The sequence below is a fragment of the Lepisma saccharinum genome, chromosome 6, assembly GCF_977018435.1.
Source record: "Lepisma saccharinum chromosome 6, izLepSacc3.1, whole genome shotgun sequence".
NCBI classification, from domain to species: domain Eukaryota; kingdom Metazoa; phylum Arthropoda; class Insecta; order Zygentoma; family Lepismatidae; genus Lepisma; species Lepisma saccharinum.
In genome coordinates this window covers 34,600,445-34,616,555 of record NC_139234.1, presented here as the reverse complement: position 1 = coordinate 34,616,555, position 16,111 = coordinate 34,600,445, and the positions used below count along the sequence as shown (strand labels likewise).

Below are 16,111 nucleotides of genomic sequence, written 5' to 3'. Positions count from 1 at the left end.
TGAGCCATTTATTGCTGGCACTATTCCCTTGACAGTGCAGTGGAGAATCCATCGCTCATTCTTGCACTGCAAGTTGTGTCTTTCACAGCAATTAATTACATTTTGGTGTCTCTTACACCATGAATATCCACAGGGTTTGTTCCGGGGGTGACGCAAACGAGGCATGTTTTTTCTGACGCTGTTGCCACATTCAAAATTCACCTCAAAATGCTAAGAAAAATGTAGCTGTAGCGAAATTTTCGCTACAACTACAGGAATTTTGTAGCTTCGCTACCGCTACAACTAAAATTTTCAAAATGTAGCGTCGCTACAGCTACCGCTACAAATTTTGTAGCTAGCTACAGTAGCGACGCTACAAGTAGCTCGCTACTTCTGACCACTGCGTAACATTATACCCAAGTGTTATTTTATTTCAAATTGAAAGAACTTGATTTAAGAAATTAATTGAAAAGCAACTGCATTTGTTTACATTAAAAATAACGTTATGGTGCACCACTGAATTTCTTACTTTAATTTTAATTCAACGCTAACTCGGCTATTACAACAGCACTCAGATTTGTGTAGTTAGTGTAAAATTTCTCTCTCAATGTTATTGAGATCATGCATGCAAAACAATTCACAAATGCTTAGGCAAACCACAGATCATTTTTATGTTCAAATATACATTAATAAATGCCTCCAGGGGTTATTTACATATCCAGTCCTATTTACTTTATGAACCCCAAGAAAACCTGTTAGATTTTCAATCTGCACAAGTGATATTGTGAAGCAACAAATTCACTCGTTTACGTTAGGTTACAAAATCGAAGCATACAAGAATTTGTGTCAAGCGAACATTCAAACGTGCAGAAGCAACCTTTATTAAAAAATGTCAATTATTTATTTACTAAAACAACCCATATGTATCTTATAACTCGTTTTGAGCAATGTGCACCTTCGTAACACACGGGAGTTCTTATTTTGATGAGAACACTCGAAAATCACCTTTTATTAAAGATGGCGGTGTCGCCCATTTTGTTCTTTTCTATTATTCTTTCTGCAGCACTACGTCTGCAAATAACAACTAAATTGCACCAAGTTCACTCGAAATTCTGTATCAAATAGTGGTAATGAAATTTCAACTTACTGCCTTTCTTCAGGGTGCAATTCGGCACCGATATTCCAGAAGGAAAACTCTTACCTTCCTGGCCAGTTACTTTGCATGGCAACCAGAATCCCAGGTTCACCTTTTTCTCTTGAGAACTCGGTGGCAAAGACCTGCTTCCTCGATTCTTTGTAGCCGATACTTAACATTTCAAGTACCTGTCAGAGTGAATAATCATTTATTCTTTGGGCGATGCAAAAGTTCCGGCAAACGTGCAAAATTAGCATCTGCACTTTCAATGCCACATCAGGCATCCATTGACCTAATTCTCACTACTCTCCCACGTTCTTTGTTCTCGCTCCATCAGCTGATTCGCTCGGGAGACATCTCGTGTTGTTTACGCGAAACTTCCTTAATGATAGTAGTCAGAATGCTGAGGACATCTACCGATGATTATGTAAACTACTTGAAATATTTACGCCACATTGACATAATACATTCGATTTATGTAAACATTGTTATTTGATTTGACAAAAGGTATTATGGCGATCTCTCGTCATATTACTAACAACGAAAATATGATTATTTGCTAAATGAACTGTGGATCTACAATTTTTAAATGCAAGAAATTGAATTATATCTCCAAGTGAAATTCTTATACTGATAGATTTTCCGTGTGATTTTTTACAAACATTAAAGTAAAAAATCCCCTTGAGATGCGAATCCCCTTTGATATTTAGAAAATTCTTTCTTACAGATAATGTCCTTAATATTGTCAACGTCAGTTGCAACATGTGTGTGTCTGTGTCCGTGAGAGCAAGGAATATGTCTTTTCTTAAGGAAGAAATCGATAACAAAAAAGTTATTTCCTGCAGAGACCTTCTCATGCCTCTGAGCATGGGCCACACTGTGTTGGGTCGGATAGCCCGGAGCAAGTGAGAGAACAGCTGGGGATGCGGCGCAGGGATTGAGCCATAAGCTCGAATGCTTGCGAGATTCGAATCTCCTTGTTCATAAATGTATTAATTTAACTATATTTTGGCGAAGCAAGTGCTTTTTCTGAGGGTAGAGCGCAATGGCATGATGGCTTTCCCCTTAGAGCCGCCACTGGTGTAATGTATAGTTGCAAACATGTGTTCTTAAGGGAGACAATAAAATAAACTTACCTTTATGCTGAAGGACTTCGCTGCAACGAAGTGATCAACATCAATTCCAGATGCAAGGACACCACAGGCTAATGCTTTTACAAATCTTTCTAGAAAAATTATTTTGTCATCAATAATCAGCCATGTTAGGACCCCAACACATCCATGGGTTAGACTGTCTGTTAAAGCTCTGGCCACTTCATTGTGCAATTTCTCAAGTAGCTTGTCACCCAAAAGACAAACACAAGCAATACTAATTGGCAGCACAATGGAGGTTATCCATGCAGAACCAAGGCCAAATAAGAATGCATACATTCTTTCATTATAAACACCTGAAAAAATAAAGCTTCACTAAATATTCAATAACACATATAAACAGACATCCCTACATGAATCAATTGTGATTAGACCAAAAGAAATAGAAATACACAGATGTGTGAAGGATTGAAGTAGACAATTGTTTATGAGGAAGACAGTGGAACAGGCCATAATTCAATGCAAGAGTGCATACCAGAAATTCTTCTAAGTTTTACTTCAGTCGGCACTTGAAGTGGATATTGTTAGGGCAAAAATGATTGTACATTGGGCCATCTCACAAAGTAAGGTACTGTAAAACAACTTGTTCAATATAATCACAATCATAATATACCAGAATATTTGCCTTGAATAATAATTTATTATTTTATACACATGCACAATATCAAATTCTTGTAATCTGCATTTTTATTTATCAACAAGAAAGTACAAATTAATTTTGAATGTTCACACAATATATCACTCTTAATCCGAAACTGGCGTGGTGTCCGATTGTAACGCAAATGGTGTGGCGTGGTCCCGTGGACCACCAACTTGAATTCACTATTTCCATAAGTTATCGAAACAGTAGCGAACTTTTTCACAAATTATCATCTATTTTGGACCTTCTTTATGGACTTATGATAAATTTTTGTCCACTATTTCAGTTATTGCGGTTTTTATTATTCAATTTATCTAACACTACAAAAATCTGTTTGTTTTTCGTAAACGGCTCTGGAAATATATTTTCATGGGACTGAAAGATACAAAAAATCATTTAGTTGTTCAATTATCACAGAATATACAAAAAAACAAAACCACAAAAAAATTCAAACAACAAAAAAATCTGCACAATGTCAAAATGAGGGGAGGGGGAAAGCTAATTAATCCTAGTGATAGACAGTGCAGTTAAGTATTTAATTTTCACTTTTATCAGACTCCAGATCTGATAATTTACTTCTGCTTGCAACTTATTCAAGTTTATTTTTTACTTCAAGAATATTTTCCCTAAAAGACTTATGCAAACTGTGACGCGTGGTACGTGGGAGTCACAGGTGTCTATTGCTCTGAAACTAAAATGTAGCAGGTTACATGATATTCCAAAATATGAAGCTACCAAAAAGGAGTGGGAAGTACATGTTATTGCTCCAGACAATGAGAGCGTTGTTCTAGGCCGTGGGTTCCTGGGACCACGTCAGTTACGGGTTAAGACTATACCTAACACTAAATAAAGACACTATTACTTTTAATGAAAATCCATACTTTCCTGTCCTAAGAATAATGATAACTTGGTTATATGCTGATATGTGATTTGATGATGGAGTTGGACCAAATGATCAAACAAGTGATGAAGATTGAAGAGGTTTTCTTGGGCAATCAGCCAGGTGATTTCCGAAAAGGCTTCCGAGGTTTCGAGAGCTAACGTCACTCTTATCTTCAGGGAATGAAGTGCAGAGATAAGTCAGGTTGACATTATATGTATTTGGTGTGGGAGGGGTCCAGTGTAGATGGCGGGCCAATCAGGTGGCGTTTCTCCGATGTCCACGCTCCCAGTTGACTATTGCTAACCAGGCTGGGTCCAGTTTGAGTCCCGTGTGTCTGTTGAGGTTGTCCTTTTCCCCGTGTATGGCTATTGCTTCTTTGATGAGACGGTCCCAGTAATCTGATGATTTATTTATGATCTCGGTGGTTGTGAAGTCAATTCTATGGCCCTCCTGGATTGAATATTCAGCTAACCCTTATTTTTCGGGATGAAAGTTCTTGATGTAACTGGCGTGTTCTTTGCAGCGCTGTTCGATTGTCCTCCCTGTTTGTCCAATGTAGGCTTTCTGCAGGCACTGGCGATACGGTAAACCCCAGGTGTCTTCTGTCCTAGGTCGTCTTTGGGGTTTCAAAGTTGGCTTCTGACTTTCGATGGCAGTTTGTGGATCGTCTTGATGTTGTGTTTTGAAATAATGTGGCTGATGACTGGAGAGAGCTTACCAATGTATGGGACGATGGCTATCTTCTTGTCTTCTTGGTCATCAGGTGGATCCGGGTTTGTTTGTTGGTTGTTCTTGTGTGTTATCAACAAGTTGCTAAAGAAAGTAACACAGAAGACGTCGGAGAAACACCATCTACACCGGACCCCTCCCACACCAAATACATATAACGTCACCCTGACTTATCTCTGCACTTCATTCCCTGAAGATGAGAGGGACGTTAGCTCTCGAAAGCCTTTCCGGAAATCACCTGGCAGATTGTCCGAGAAAACCTCTTCAAGAATTATTTCAAGTAATGAAGAGTATTGTATTGAGACTTTGTTGCTGACACTGATGATACAAATTCAGAACCTGATTGGGAAGGGATGGTTGTGGGAGGTGACCTGTCAACCTCTCTTCCACATACTACACATTGGGATGGATTTTGGCAGGACAATGGGCTTCTGACAGCTGGACCCACAGCCACTCAGCCAGTATAATCCCTTGTAGAAGTTTGTTCTGTGCTGTCCACATGTGTTTGTGATTGTTCCTCCAACCATCTCAACTTATCACCATTCATCCCACCCTCGCAGTTAGCCAGAAATATGGAAAAGCAATGCAAACAAAATCAATCAACAATTATGATGGGCGATAAAAGGAAACAAAACACTTCTAAAAACAAATTATAAAAATACATATTTAATGTTGTAACTTGAGTTTAAAATGTAATTGATAGTTACAAAAATATTTGGTACTACCTGTTTTCTGGGGAAGCAAAAGAAACACTTATGGACATAATAGGAACACTGTATTTGATTAGGTTAGGTTAGGTACTTATCATAATGAATGTCGATTACACAATTACACAAAGCAATAAATCACTTGAGCAATGCAATGAGGTAGTCCGTATAATACTAAACAAAGTACCAAATAAGGTAAACGTTCCTAATTTCGACAATGTGCCTAAGTTCAACAGGGTGTTTGAAAAATCGTAAAAAATAAGGAAACTATGCAGTGCAGAAAATCGTGCATGTATCATGTGACAGTGTACAGGTTTACCCCACGTCGTGAAAAGGGCGGTTGCACTAGATGAGACATAGCAGCAGCACGGGAGAAATTATGACGGCACTATTTGCTAACTGCGAAAAACAATTGATTTTTAGTGTATTTCATAAGAAGGTAAATTTTCTACGTAAGGTTTTTACCAGTTTTGTGTTGTTTCAAAACAAATTTCAGTACTTTATTATTGTTTTAGAGCTGTTTTCTGAGCTTCCTAGTCTGTTGTGGCAGACAAAGGTTGTTCATGTAACAAAATAAGGGGGGTGTCGAACATATGAGCACAAAAATGGATGGTGCACCAAATTTCGACAAGTGTCGAAATTTATTCGAAAATACAAAGTTGTGGTTTTGATATGCATTGAAAGGCATTTTGTTTACCATTCATGAAAATACCAGTTTCATTTCTCTACGGCAATTGGAACATTAATCCGACAGGGGGATGTTGAAGTTTGGTGCCGTGCATGTCGAATTTTGGGACATTCCCTGAAACGTCATTTCTGGGCTTTTTGCATACTTTTTCTCTCTTGTGTCATTGCTATTTCCATGAAATCACTCGTTCTTCCTGCGTCACTAAATGTGAGGGACCTGAACTATACAAAATTGCAATAATAATACCAAAAAAGTCACGTTATAATTAAGTGTTTATATTGGCTTAATGTGATAAACTGAACTAAAACTCCATGCAAATTAAATAGTCGAATGATGAAAATTTTATCTTCTGTATGATTTTTTAATGTTCTTAACAAGTCTGCGAAAATGTTGCAAAATTTGCCTCATTAATGATAAATATTACAAAGAACTAAAATTTGGCCTCATACAGTACACGATTTTCCTTGTTCTACGATTTTGTGAAAAATGTAGGAGTGTGTGGGACAGAATATTTTGGGTCGGGGTGGGAAATGTTCCAAATTTCCCAAAGCTCTGGAAATCTCAAATTCTACACGTCATTTTCACTTTAAGTGATTGTTTTTGCATTTCTGGTACAAAAATGAACAATTTTCGTTAAGTTCTAGCCACTTACAATGCAGAAACATCGAGGAACAAAGGTTGTACACCGGAGCCACTTGATAATTAATTTACATTAAACTCAGCTTAATTTGTTCCTTACTTTAGTTTCATTTGGCCAAGTCCAAAAACTTCCAAGAAAGCAAAGAGAGAGACTGCCTGCTGTGATTACATCTCCTTAAATGATCAAATACTTTACAAAGGAGGAGGATTGATTTTGAGTTTTAAGTTCACTTTATGCACAGTAAGGCTAATCAGGACTGGACCTTCATCTTAAAGTGGGATCCAAACCATTATGTGCCTGCATTGGGATCGAACCCGGGACCCCTTGATTACAACAAAGGAGGAGAAAAAGCATCAAGTAGATGAGGCAAAAGAGCTAGAGAGCTGAAGAAACTTGCTACACAGAACTAGAAGACAAAGAGTTTAGGCAAAAAGGGAAAGAAATGGGTTGATGTGAGTGACTCAGAATCTTCAGATGAAAGTGCACTGTCATTGAAAAAAGTGAATCTCACTGGCAAGAGGAGGAGTCAGATGAAATGACATTAGAGATTGTCAATGAAAGTGATGTAAAAGAAGGGGATTTCATTTTTGTGGAATTTTTAGGGGGGAAAAGAAATGCATCAAAATTTACTTGCCTCTGTGTTGTTCAGGAGATCCTGGAAGATGTAATGAAAGTGATTGGACTTAAGAGTGTTGATGTGGCCAAGAAGGAATTTGTCACCAATGAAAGTAATGTTTCATTCATGCCAGACCCTCAAATTATTGGTCGTGTTGAGTTGCCAGATTTGGTAATGAACGGGGAAAGGGTCAGATATGTTTTCAAGAAAAAAAGTAAATGTCTAAGAGTTAGGTCTTTGATTTTGAGGACTCACACCTAACTTCGGACAGAAAATTGTTTTGCATTTGTTTAAAGTTTATGTTAATTAATTATTAGTGTTATATATAATGTTACCAATATCCCAGATACCAACAGCAATTGTTCCTCAGCATCTAGGCTTGGTTAAGTAAATGTTATAGTTAGTCCTCAAAATGTTTTCCTTGTTTTTGATACACCATTGGGAATCACCCAGTAAAACTATGTTTCAAAGTTGTAATATAAACGCAATCAACATTTTCAGTGTTTTATTTGCTTTGATGTACCTAGCCTTTGGCATGGTAAGTAATTCATGTTAATGTTTCAAATTTTGTTGAGCATAAAAGAGGGGGGTTAACAACAAATATTTTTTTGTTCAGTTCATGCCCTGATAAATCTGTAAATTTAGTTGAATATAATGAAATGCCAATAGAAGGACATGAGCAGTTATTGGTATTATTAACATCTGCATATTTAGTGTCTGATGTTGAGATATAAGGGGGTGTCGAATTTTGGTACACAAACTGTCGAAATTAAGGACAGGGAGTCGAACTTAGGGACATACTGTAGGATTCACTTTTTGATTTTTTAATAATTATGTAACATAACTGTTGGAATGCAAATTTCTTTTTGGGTGAAAGTAGAATCTTTAAACTTTAAGGCAAAAAAAAAATTACTCGCATTTGTGAAATACGAAAGCCACTACAAGCAATTAACTGCAAAAATTTTCCTTAACCTGTCGAACTTAGGGACATTTACCTTATTTTACATTCATATATTAGAGACCATTTTTATTGGACTTTTAATGCAAAGAAGAAGTTTAATTAGAAAATGATTAAATGTTCGATCTAGCACAAACACAGAAACTACTTACGGAAATTACTTTCTATAGCATTGCGGAACATTGTGGAAGTGTGTAACGGTTTTTTTTTCTTTCTGTTTATGGTATGTAGCCACACTGACCATTCATGATAGCCCCACAAATCATTCACATAGTGTTATGTTAGGTAAACATAGTAAAAAAAAAATCGTTGTTTCTTCTTTAGGTACCAATGGGATCTCCGAACAACACCTCTCACTCGTTTCTTTCGTCATTTTTTACATTCGTACTTACCTATTGTGCATTGCGAGACATTCTGTAAGGTGACATTTTGCTTTTCTGACGAAAATAATGTCAAAAACAGTAATTATTGTTCGTCCTGTTCTCGCTTCCTTAAGACACAATATGGCGGGTACAGCTTCAGTAGTATCAGTGGGTATACAGTGTTTCCAACTTTCTTAACTGAAAAATGCCTCACGGACCATTTACGCATAGTCTCAAAAACCATTCCCGGATAGCCCCACAAACCATACACGGTAAGGTTAGGTTAGGCAAACATAGTTAAAATTTTGGGTCGTAGTAATATTGAGAATGTTTTTTTTGCTTTTTCATCTTCTTGCAAAACAACAGCGTCGTTCAAACACTGACAGGAGATTATGTCATCATCATCCGGTTCACGTGACCAAGGAAGGAACAGCAACGGTAATTATTGTGCATCGGAGAGATATTTTTCGTGAAAAACACATGATTTACCGCTCCAGCAGATTCTACGATGACAGAAAATATCTCAATGAAGTATCCAAATGCTAGAAAAACTAATTCCAGTAAGTACTTTCTGGTGTAAAAATCAAGAAATCCGTTATTCCGATTAACAACCTTTTCCATACTTTCTTGTGTAAAAATGAAGAAATCCGTTGTTCGGAGATGCAATTGTTACCCTTCTTTATGTTTAGGGTATGTAGCCACACTGACCATTCACGATAGCCCCACAAACCATTCACATAGTGTTAGGTTAGGCAAACATAGTGAAAAAAAAAAAATGTTGTCTCTTCTTTATTTAAGTATACATCTTTCAAAATACCTTCAAGAACTTGTACAATGCTATAGAAAGTAATTTCCGTTAATAGTTTCTTCTGTAAAAATGAAGAAATGTGTTTGTGCTAGATCGAACATTTACCAGAAAATGAATTTTTAGATCAACTTTCTGATTATGACACCATCAAGCCTTATTTCCATGATATGAAAAACTCAAGCAAGGTCTAGAAGGTTGAAACATTATGTTTTATAATAAAATACATTTCTGCCTTGGGGTAAAATTTCAGTAACCACCAAACGTTTCTAATTCCCTTATTTTTCACATTGATACTAACGTATTCTGCATTCCTAAGGATTCTTGAAGGTGGCATTTCGTTTTTTCAACGCAAATAATCTCAATTTTAGACAGAGTATTTTTTTTTTTTGTTCGCTTTCGCTTGTGTTACACGCGATATGGCGGAGAAATCTTGACTAGCGTTGTCCATGATCAGTAGTTATGCAGTGTTGCAACCTTCTTCATAGAAAAATATCTACTTTCGTGTTACTGATTTTGTATTTCTTTCCAGGTTCAAAAAATACACGAACCACGCACGGATAGCCCCACAAACCATTCATAAATAGCCCCACGAACCATGCACGGAAGGATAGGTTAGGCAAACAGTTAAAATTGTTTTTTAAAATTAGAAAAATATTTTTTTTCAGGTTCGAAAACCCCACGAACCATGCACGGATAGCCCCACGAACCATTCATAAATAGCCCCACGAACCATGCACGGCAAGGTTAGGTTAGGCAAACATAGTTAAAATTTGTTTTTTAAAATTAGAAAAATATTTGGTATGACTTGAGATGACTGGACCCCTCTCCGATTTTCTTCATATTTGACATACTCACTAATTGAGGACTCCTAATCACGAATCTGAAGTTAAAATTTGTCGGAAACATCTAGAAATTGCAAAATAAGCGAATCAATTTTCCTGGCCGGACCGCTCTCCGATTTTTATAGTATGCTCATACTTACTGAACCATTGGCACGTGGTTAGGTTAGTTTCGGTTAGGCAAACATAGTTAAAATTTGGTGTCGTGGTAGTACCAGGATCTAGAAATTGCAAATAATTGCGAACCATTGACGCTAGCCCCACGAACCATTGGTGCTAGCCCCACGAACCATTGGCACGTGGTTAGGTTAGTTCGGTTAGGTTAGGCAAACATAGTTAAATTTGTTTTTTAAAATTAGAAAAATATTTTTTTTCGGATTCGAAAACCCCAATTCCTTCACAATTCCATGGTGAATTACAAATTCTAATGGATCTTCAATGGTGTGCAATTTCACCATGCATCCTGTGCACGTCATGTTGTCGCAAATTCCTAATCAGAAATGATGAACAGTAACGCAGTTTATTTACGTCCTACAACTGTTACACAGTTACAAAACCACGTATTTGGAAACACTGACCGGTTGTTACATCATGAAACGCACACAAAAATTTGGTTCCCGTTGTAGACGGACATCAAGGGAACAGCTTTCGTGCATCGGAGTGAAATTAATGTCGAAAATTACATGATTTACCTGCAAAAAAAATTAAGCGAGGGGAAAACACACTTCCAAGACCTTCCTAAAGTATAAATAAACTCATTTTGGTAAGTACTTTCTCCTGTAAAATTGAAGAAATACGTTTTGCGGAAACGAAAATTTTACTGAAAAAATATTGGTCAAAGTTCAGATGGTTTAATTCTGAATTTATCATGTTGTACAGGTATTTTTATATGGTTCAATTTCTAATCATGTCTGCTAGCACATAGTTTAGAGTCTTGGTGATTACTTACTGTGTGTTTTCTGGAGAATAATTTCTCTTCCATATACTACTACTTGCGAAAAATCAATAAACATTCGGAACCGTTAACAAAATATTTAGTTTTGAAAATCTCAAATTATTTTCTTTTATACAAAAAAATATCATCGTAAAATTTACCATGAGTTAATGAACACGTCCCTCTCGGGAAGGATTTCTGGGTTTAATGAATATTTGCCTCGGGTCCTTCAAAAATCCATAGAAAACAGATTCGTTAAAATAGAGCTTAATATTCCCATAATATTGTATGGGTAAGGGCTAGGGGTCGTACAAGCATGTCACCCATGTAGGGTGACCAGACATATTCTTTTTAAGAGTATTATACTCCTTTAGAGGTTCATATACTCTATACTCTTTTCAATTTGCAAAAATCCTTGCTATTTAATTTCATTCATTATTTTACGCGTAAAAATGCCTTAAAATCCACAGAACGGTAAACGTCAAGATGTCAACAAACTGAAGTATTTACTCCTTGACTCAAGAATTTCCTATGAACAATTTCAAGAGTCATTTTCATATTCCATCAACAAGCAAAACATATTTCAAATTCATTGGAATTTAATGATAATGATTAGGGTTGAGCCGATACCACTTTGAACCGATACCGATACTCTTACCGATTCCCACCGATACAGATACTTGAAAATTGCAATAATTAAAATTTGTTCAAAATATTGATCAATATTGGTGTGTAAATATTCTCCTTAAATTATATGCATCAACATACCAAGAAATTTGCTTTAGAATATTCAAGAATTGCATCGAAATATTAAAATCTATATTATGTAGTCACAAAATATAGTTTTTCGTGCAAAATTAATGTAAAATAAAAGGAAGTTTTAATTTTGCATAATTTCCAGGATAATTAGACTGTCAAGAAGTCGCGCGGGATTTTTGCGGACCCCGTGAAAGACCAAAATGCTGGAAAGTATCAGCTGGTATCGGTAGCTGAATTCCAACTGATACTTTCCGATACCGATACATCGGCAACGGTATCGGCTCAGCCCTAATAATGATATTTTTGAAACTTACTGTGCAGTTTCAAAAGCCGTTGAAAAACATCTTGAAGATTGGGGAGGAAAGAAAAGAATCAATGATGGGTAAGTGGAGGTCAGTGTGCAAAGATTTAGTACAGGCCGGGTTAAATTTAAAAGTGATTGTGCCTCTTATAAAATCCTTGTTTACTCTGCCTGGTACAAATGTTGGTTGTGAAAGACTCTTCAGTGTTATTAAAACTTATTGGCGAGAGGAGAAAAGTACACTCCTGGTGTCAACACTCGAACAAGTAATGAAAGTGAAATTCAATGTGGACACGACCTGTGAAGAGTTTGGACTGGCAATAAAGTACGATTTAAACATACTCAAGAAAGCAAAATCATCCCAGAAGTATGAACGATGGTGCCATTGGTGAGTAAGTATTTGTAATTAGCTAATTACATTAGACCCATAAGAAATTTGAATATGTCGAGTGCAGGCCTATTTTATAGGGGCTATAATAGAAGCAATAACAAATAGCCACCCTTATTTTCGTTTTCTTTTTATGTTTTGTGCATGCGCACCTTCAACCTATAGACTATACTCTTTTTGGTCAACAAATATCTGGTCACCCTAGTTTTAGTGATTATACATATTTCACTTACAATATTTTTTTCCGAGTGTTAGTACAACATTTGCACCTAGCAAACAAAATAACAATAATTGTAAAAGTGGCTGTAATAAAGGCACTAAATTCATCAGATTGAAATCGGCAAATCAGCTGTTTGATTTGTTGTCAACTATGAAAGTGATGGTGGTACTGCCGCTTGCTGTTCGGAGAAGACGTAAACTATAACAAATGAAATGTTCCTTTTCATCTCCGAAATCGCGAAATGCATGGGCACGAGTCTCGAAAATCTCAAGTAACGGCATACGCTACGGCACTGGCAAAATTTCGTCATCATAAATACACTACATAGTCACAAGACGAAATATGGGTCTTGGACAAGAAAAGGTGTTGGAGTTGTGTGCGATAAATGTGGCCTTGAGTCGAAAGTAGAGATGGAAAGTTCCGTTCATTTTTGAGATTCGTTCTTTGTGAACTAGTTCAGCACTGGGATTCGTTCAAAAGATTCGTTCGCGAACGAATTCACTGATCCGGTTCAGAAAAGACTGACAAGCTGGATGTTCTGTTTCCTCGAATCCGTTCGCGAACGAATTCACTGATCCGGATCAGCCTGGCTCGGCCCGGTCAGAAACGAGCGGCCAGTGTTGCCAGGTCTACTGATTTCGCAGGAGATTTCCTGATTTTCAGCACGATCTACTGATCTCCTGACAAGTTTCAAGAAAATGTGGAAATCTCCTGATTTTTTGCTTTCTTAAATATTTATAATGAACACTTATTAAAAAAAATCGAAAGTTGATTAACAATTTACATATTCAGCTGGTGGAATGCAAAGACCCATGAATATTCCCCAGAGAGAGAGAGAGAGAGAGAGAGAGAGAGAGAGAGAGAGAGAGAGAGAGGAAGAGAGGTTGGGTAGGAGGGTCATACCAGGCTTGATGATATTGGGAAAGACGCACGGCTTTAAGCTTTTTGTGCACTGGGACTCCAAGAAGACGGTGTCCAAACTTTCCCCCTGGTGCGGTTTTTGTCAAAGGGGAGGCAACTGAAAACTGGTTACAACTAAATGCCAATGTTGCCACCCACACATACAAACAAGTATTCAGTTTTATAGTAGTGTTCATTGCAAGCAAATGCTAGATACAGGTTCAGGTTTTTAACTCTGATAAAAAAGGGAGTCCACATTACAAATGCAGCCAAAGTTTATGGTTATAAGAGCTCTTAGTAAACTGTCGATTGATTGATTTGGTTTATTTTTCTGCGCATTTCTTCCACTTTTGGCTAATCGCGAAGACAAGGATGACTGATGATAAGATGAAATTAATGAAGGGACAACCATGCCCAGGCCGAGATTCGATCCCGAGACGGGATCCCTGATGTCATAGCATTGTGCTAACCACTCAGCCACGGAGGTCGGCTTAGTAAACTGCTGTTGCAAACTTATACGTCGCAGTTTTATTTCTTCTTAATCATCTCTTAACTTAGAAATAATAGTTCATGTTTTTAGAGCGTTGTTTTTTTAAAGCTATTTCTGAGCGTAACTACCACTACAATTGCTCTTATGTCCCTTTATACACAATCAACACTGTGGCGGTAGAAATTCTCTTTCTCGATTTTGTACTAGGTAATCCTCGAATGCAAAAAGCTGATTCAATTAAAATTTACATTGTCTGGAGAAACTGGGGAAAAAGTTGAAGAAAAACCTGCGACTTGTCTAATACTGGGACACGGGTTCGAATCCCGGACTGGGCATGGGAGCTCTTTGTGAGTGTCCCTTCATCAATTTCACATCTTTACGATTAGACGAAAGTGGCAGATTCGAAGTAAAATAGAACCAAATCAATCAACCAATCTGTCTAATACTGGTTGGTTACCTTCCGTGATTGAAATAAAAGTTTTAATGCGAGGATATTTCGGGGGTTCAGGCATGATAGCCCTCCTCCATTACCATTAATGTGAGTATGCTTTGAATGTGTTGTTAAAAGAATTATATCCTGTAAGTTTGGCTAGTTTTAAATATAAGCAATCTAAGGTGTTATCAGGTAGAGTATTTGAAAATATGTATCCCCGAATGCGTAGTGGCTGAAGCTCTAAATCTTAGTCAACACAAAAATCACGAAATGTTTCCATAAAGTTTTAAACGCCAAGTACATAAATCCACGCACAGTCAAAACCATTTATTTTCGAATATTTCTGAGAAATGAACAGAAAATGGAGGTCGGATTTTTTCCAGTAATGTCACAGCTTTTTGCAAAGTGTTGGGGCAATGCCGGCGATTAGGGGGGGGGGGGGCAATCCTTGCACCCCACCTCAGTTTTGGCACCCGATCGTCGCCACTGGTTGGGGGAAACTGTACCTTTACCTTAGGTCAATTAAGGGGGTGGGGTTATCATACCCACAGATCGTACCCTTTGAAGTGCAAATTCATAATAAAATTTCTATTGACATAACAGTAATAAATTTATCTTTTGACATCTAAAATTAATAATTGAAGGTTCAATAATGATAGTGGAAAGCTTTTCCCACTCTACCCCCCCCCCCCAGAACGTTGATAATCCGCTATTATTAGTTCTTCTGATTTTTTAAGCAGATCTCCTGATTTTTCAGGGGACGATCTCCCGATTTTTGAAAATCTGACCTGGCAACGCTGCGAGCGGCCGACTAGAACATATGTTTGCTTTTCTGGAATGCAGGAGGCCTGCCTACGAGATCCAATCAGATCAGAGAAGAATCTTTCGGAAAAGTCAATAACCTTTGATGTGGATGTTACAAGAGGGTTGTCTTGTGCTTGTCACTCGCCACCCGCAGCAGCTAAAACGGGAATGTAACGGGACTTGACTTTGCAAAATAAAAAGGAAGGAAGGGGGACTTGCTTTGTTTGCAGAACCAGCTACCGTCTTTCGGTGTAATGCAATCTGTGTGTATGGGAATTGTTCTAGACATGCCGCGGCATGTGGAAGCCATAACCGTTGCATGGAAATTACCTTTACAGCCATGAGTTAGTTCCCTTGAATAAGGTTTTGACTGATTTTAGGAATTTATAATGCTTCCTTCTTTCAGGGAAAAAAACTAACAATTTTAACAATGGAGAAAGAGTTATGTCAGTAGGTAATCGTGTGGTTGTTTACTTATTACTCCATATTAACAAGAAACAATTATAATCAAAAACATCCCCCCATGAAAATTGAGCAACTTCATTCCAGTGTCCAGCCTTAGTGCTTGAAACCACATACCGTTTAGTACAAACACACATAAATAGTGGCATTCTTCCTCATCGATTGCATATTATTTAGGTTTCCAAATGCTATTTTAACATTCTGTTTGTTTAGTTTGGTTTCTTCTTCAACGTTCATTGAAAACATTAAAAAATAGGTCGATTTTCTATCTCTTCAGACGTGTCG

The 16,111-nt window shown here is 37.3% G+C and overlaps 1 protein-coding gene across 3 annotated transcripts in view; it reads right to left on the bottom strand.

Annotated features, from left to right (window-relative positions):
* Positions 1 to 16,111, bottom strand: part of LOC145988679 (transmembrane protein 267) — a 29,339-nt gene that overhangs the window by 10,179 nt on the left and 3,049 nt on the right. The window contains exons 1-2 of one of the 3 annotated variants that reach the window (XM_083123752.1): positions 12,751 to 12,899; positions 2,251 to 2,561 (exon numbers count right to left, since the gene is read on the bottom strand). In XM_083123752.1, the coding sequence (XP_082979878.1) occupies positions 2,251 to 2,561; positions 12,751 to 12,844 (405 nt within the window). In that variant the 5' untranslated portion in view covers positions 12,845 to 12,899. Of the gene's footprint in view, positions 1 to 2,250; positions 2,562 to 9,594; positions 9,618 to 12,750; positions 12,900 to 16,111 lie in introns of those variants that run through there. The other 2 variants (XM_083123753.1, XM_083123754.1) reach the window with 2 other exon arrangements.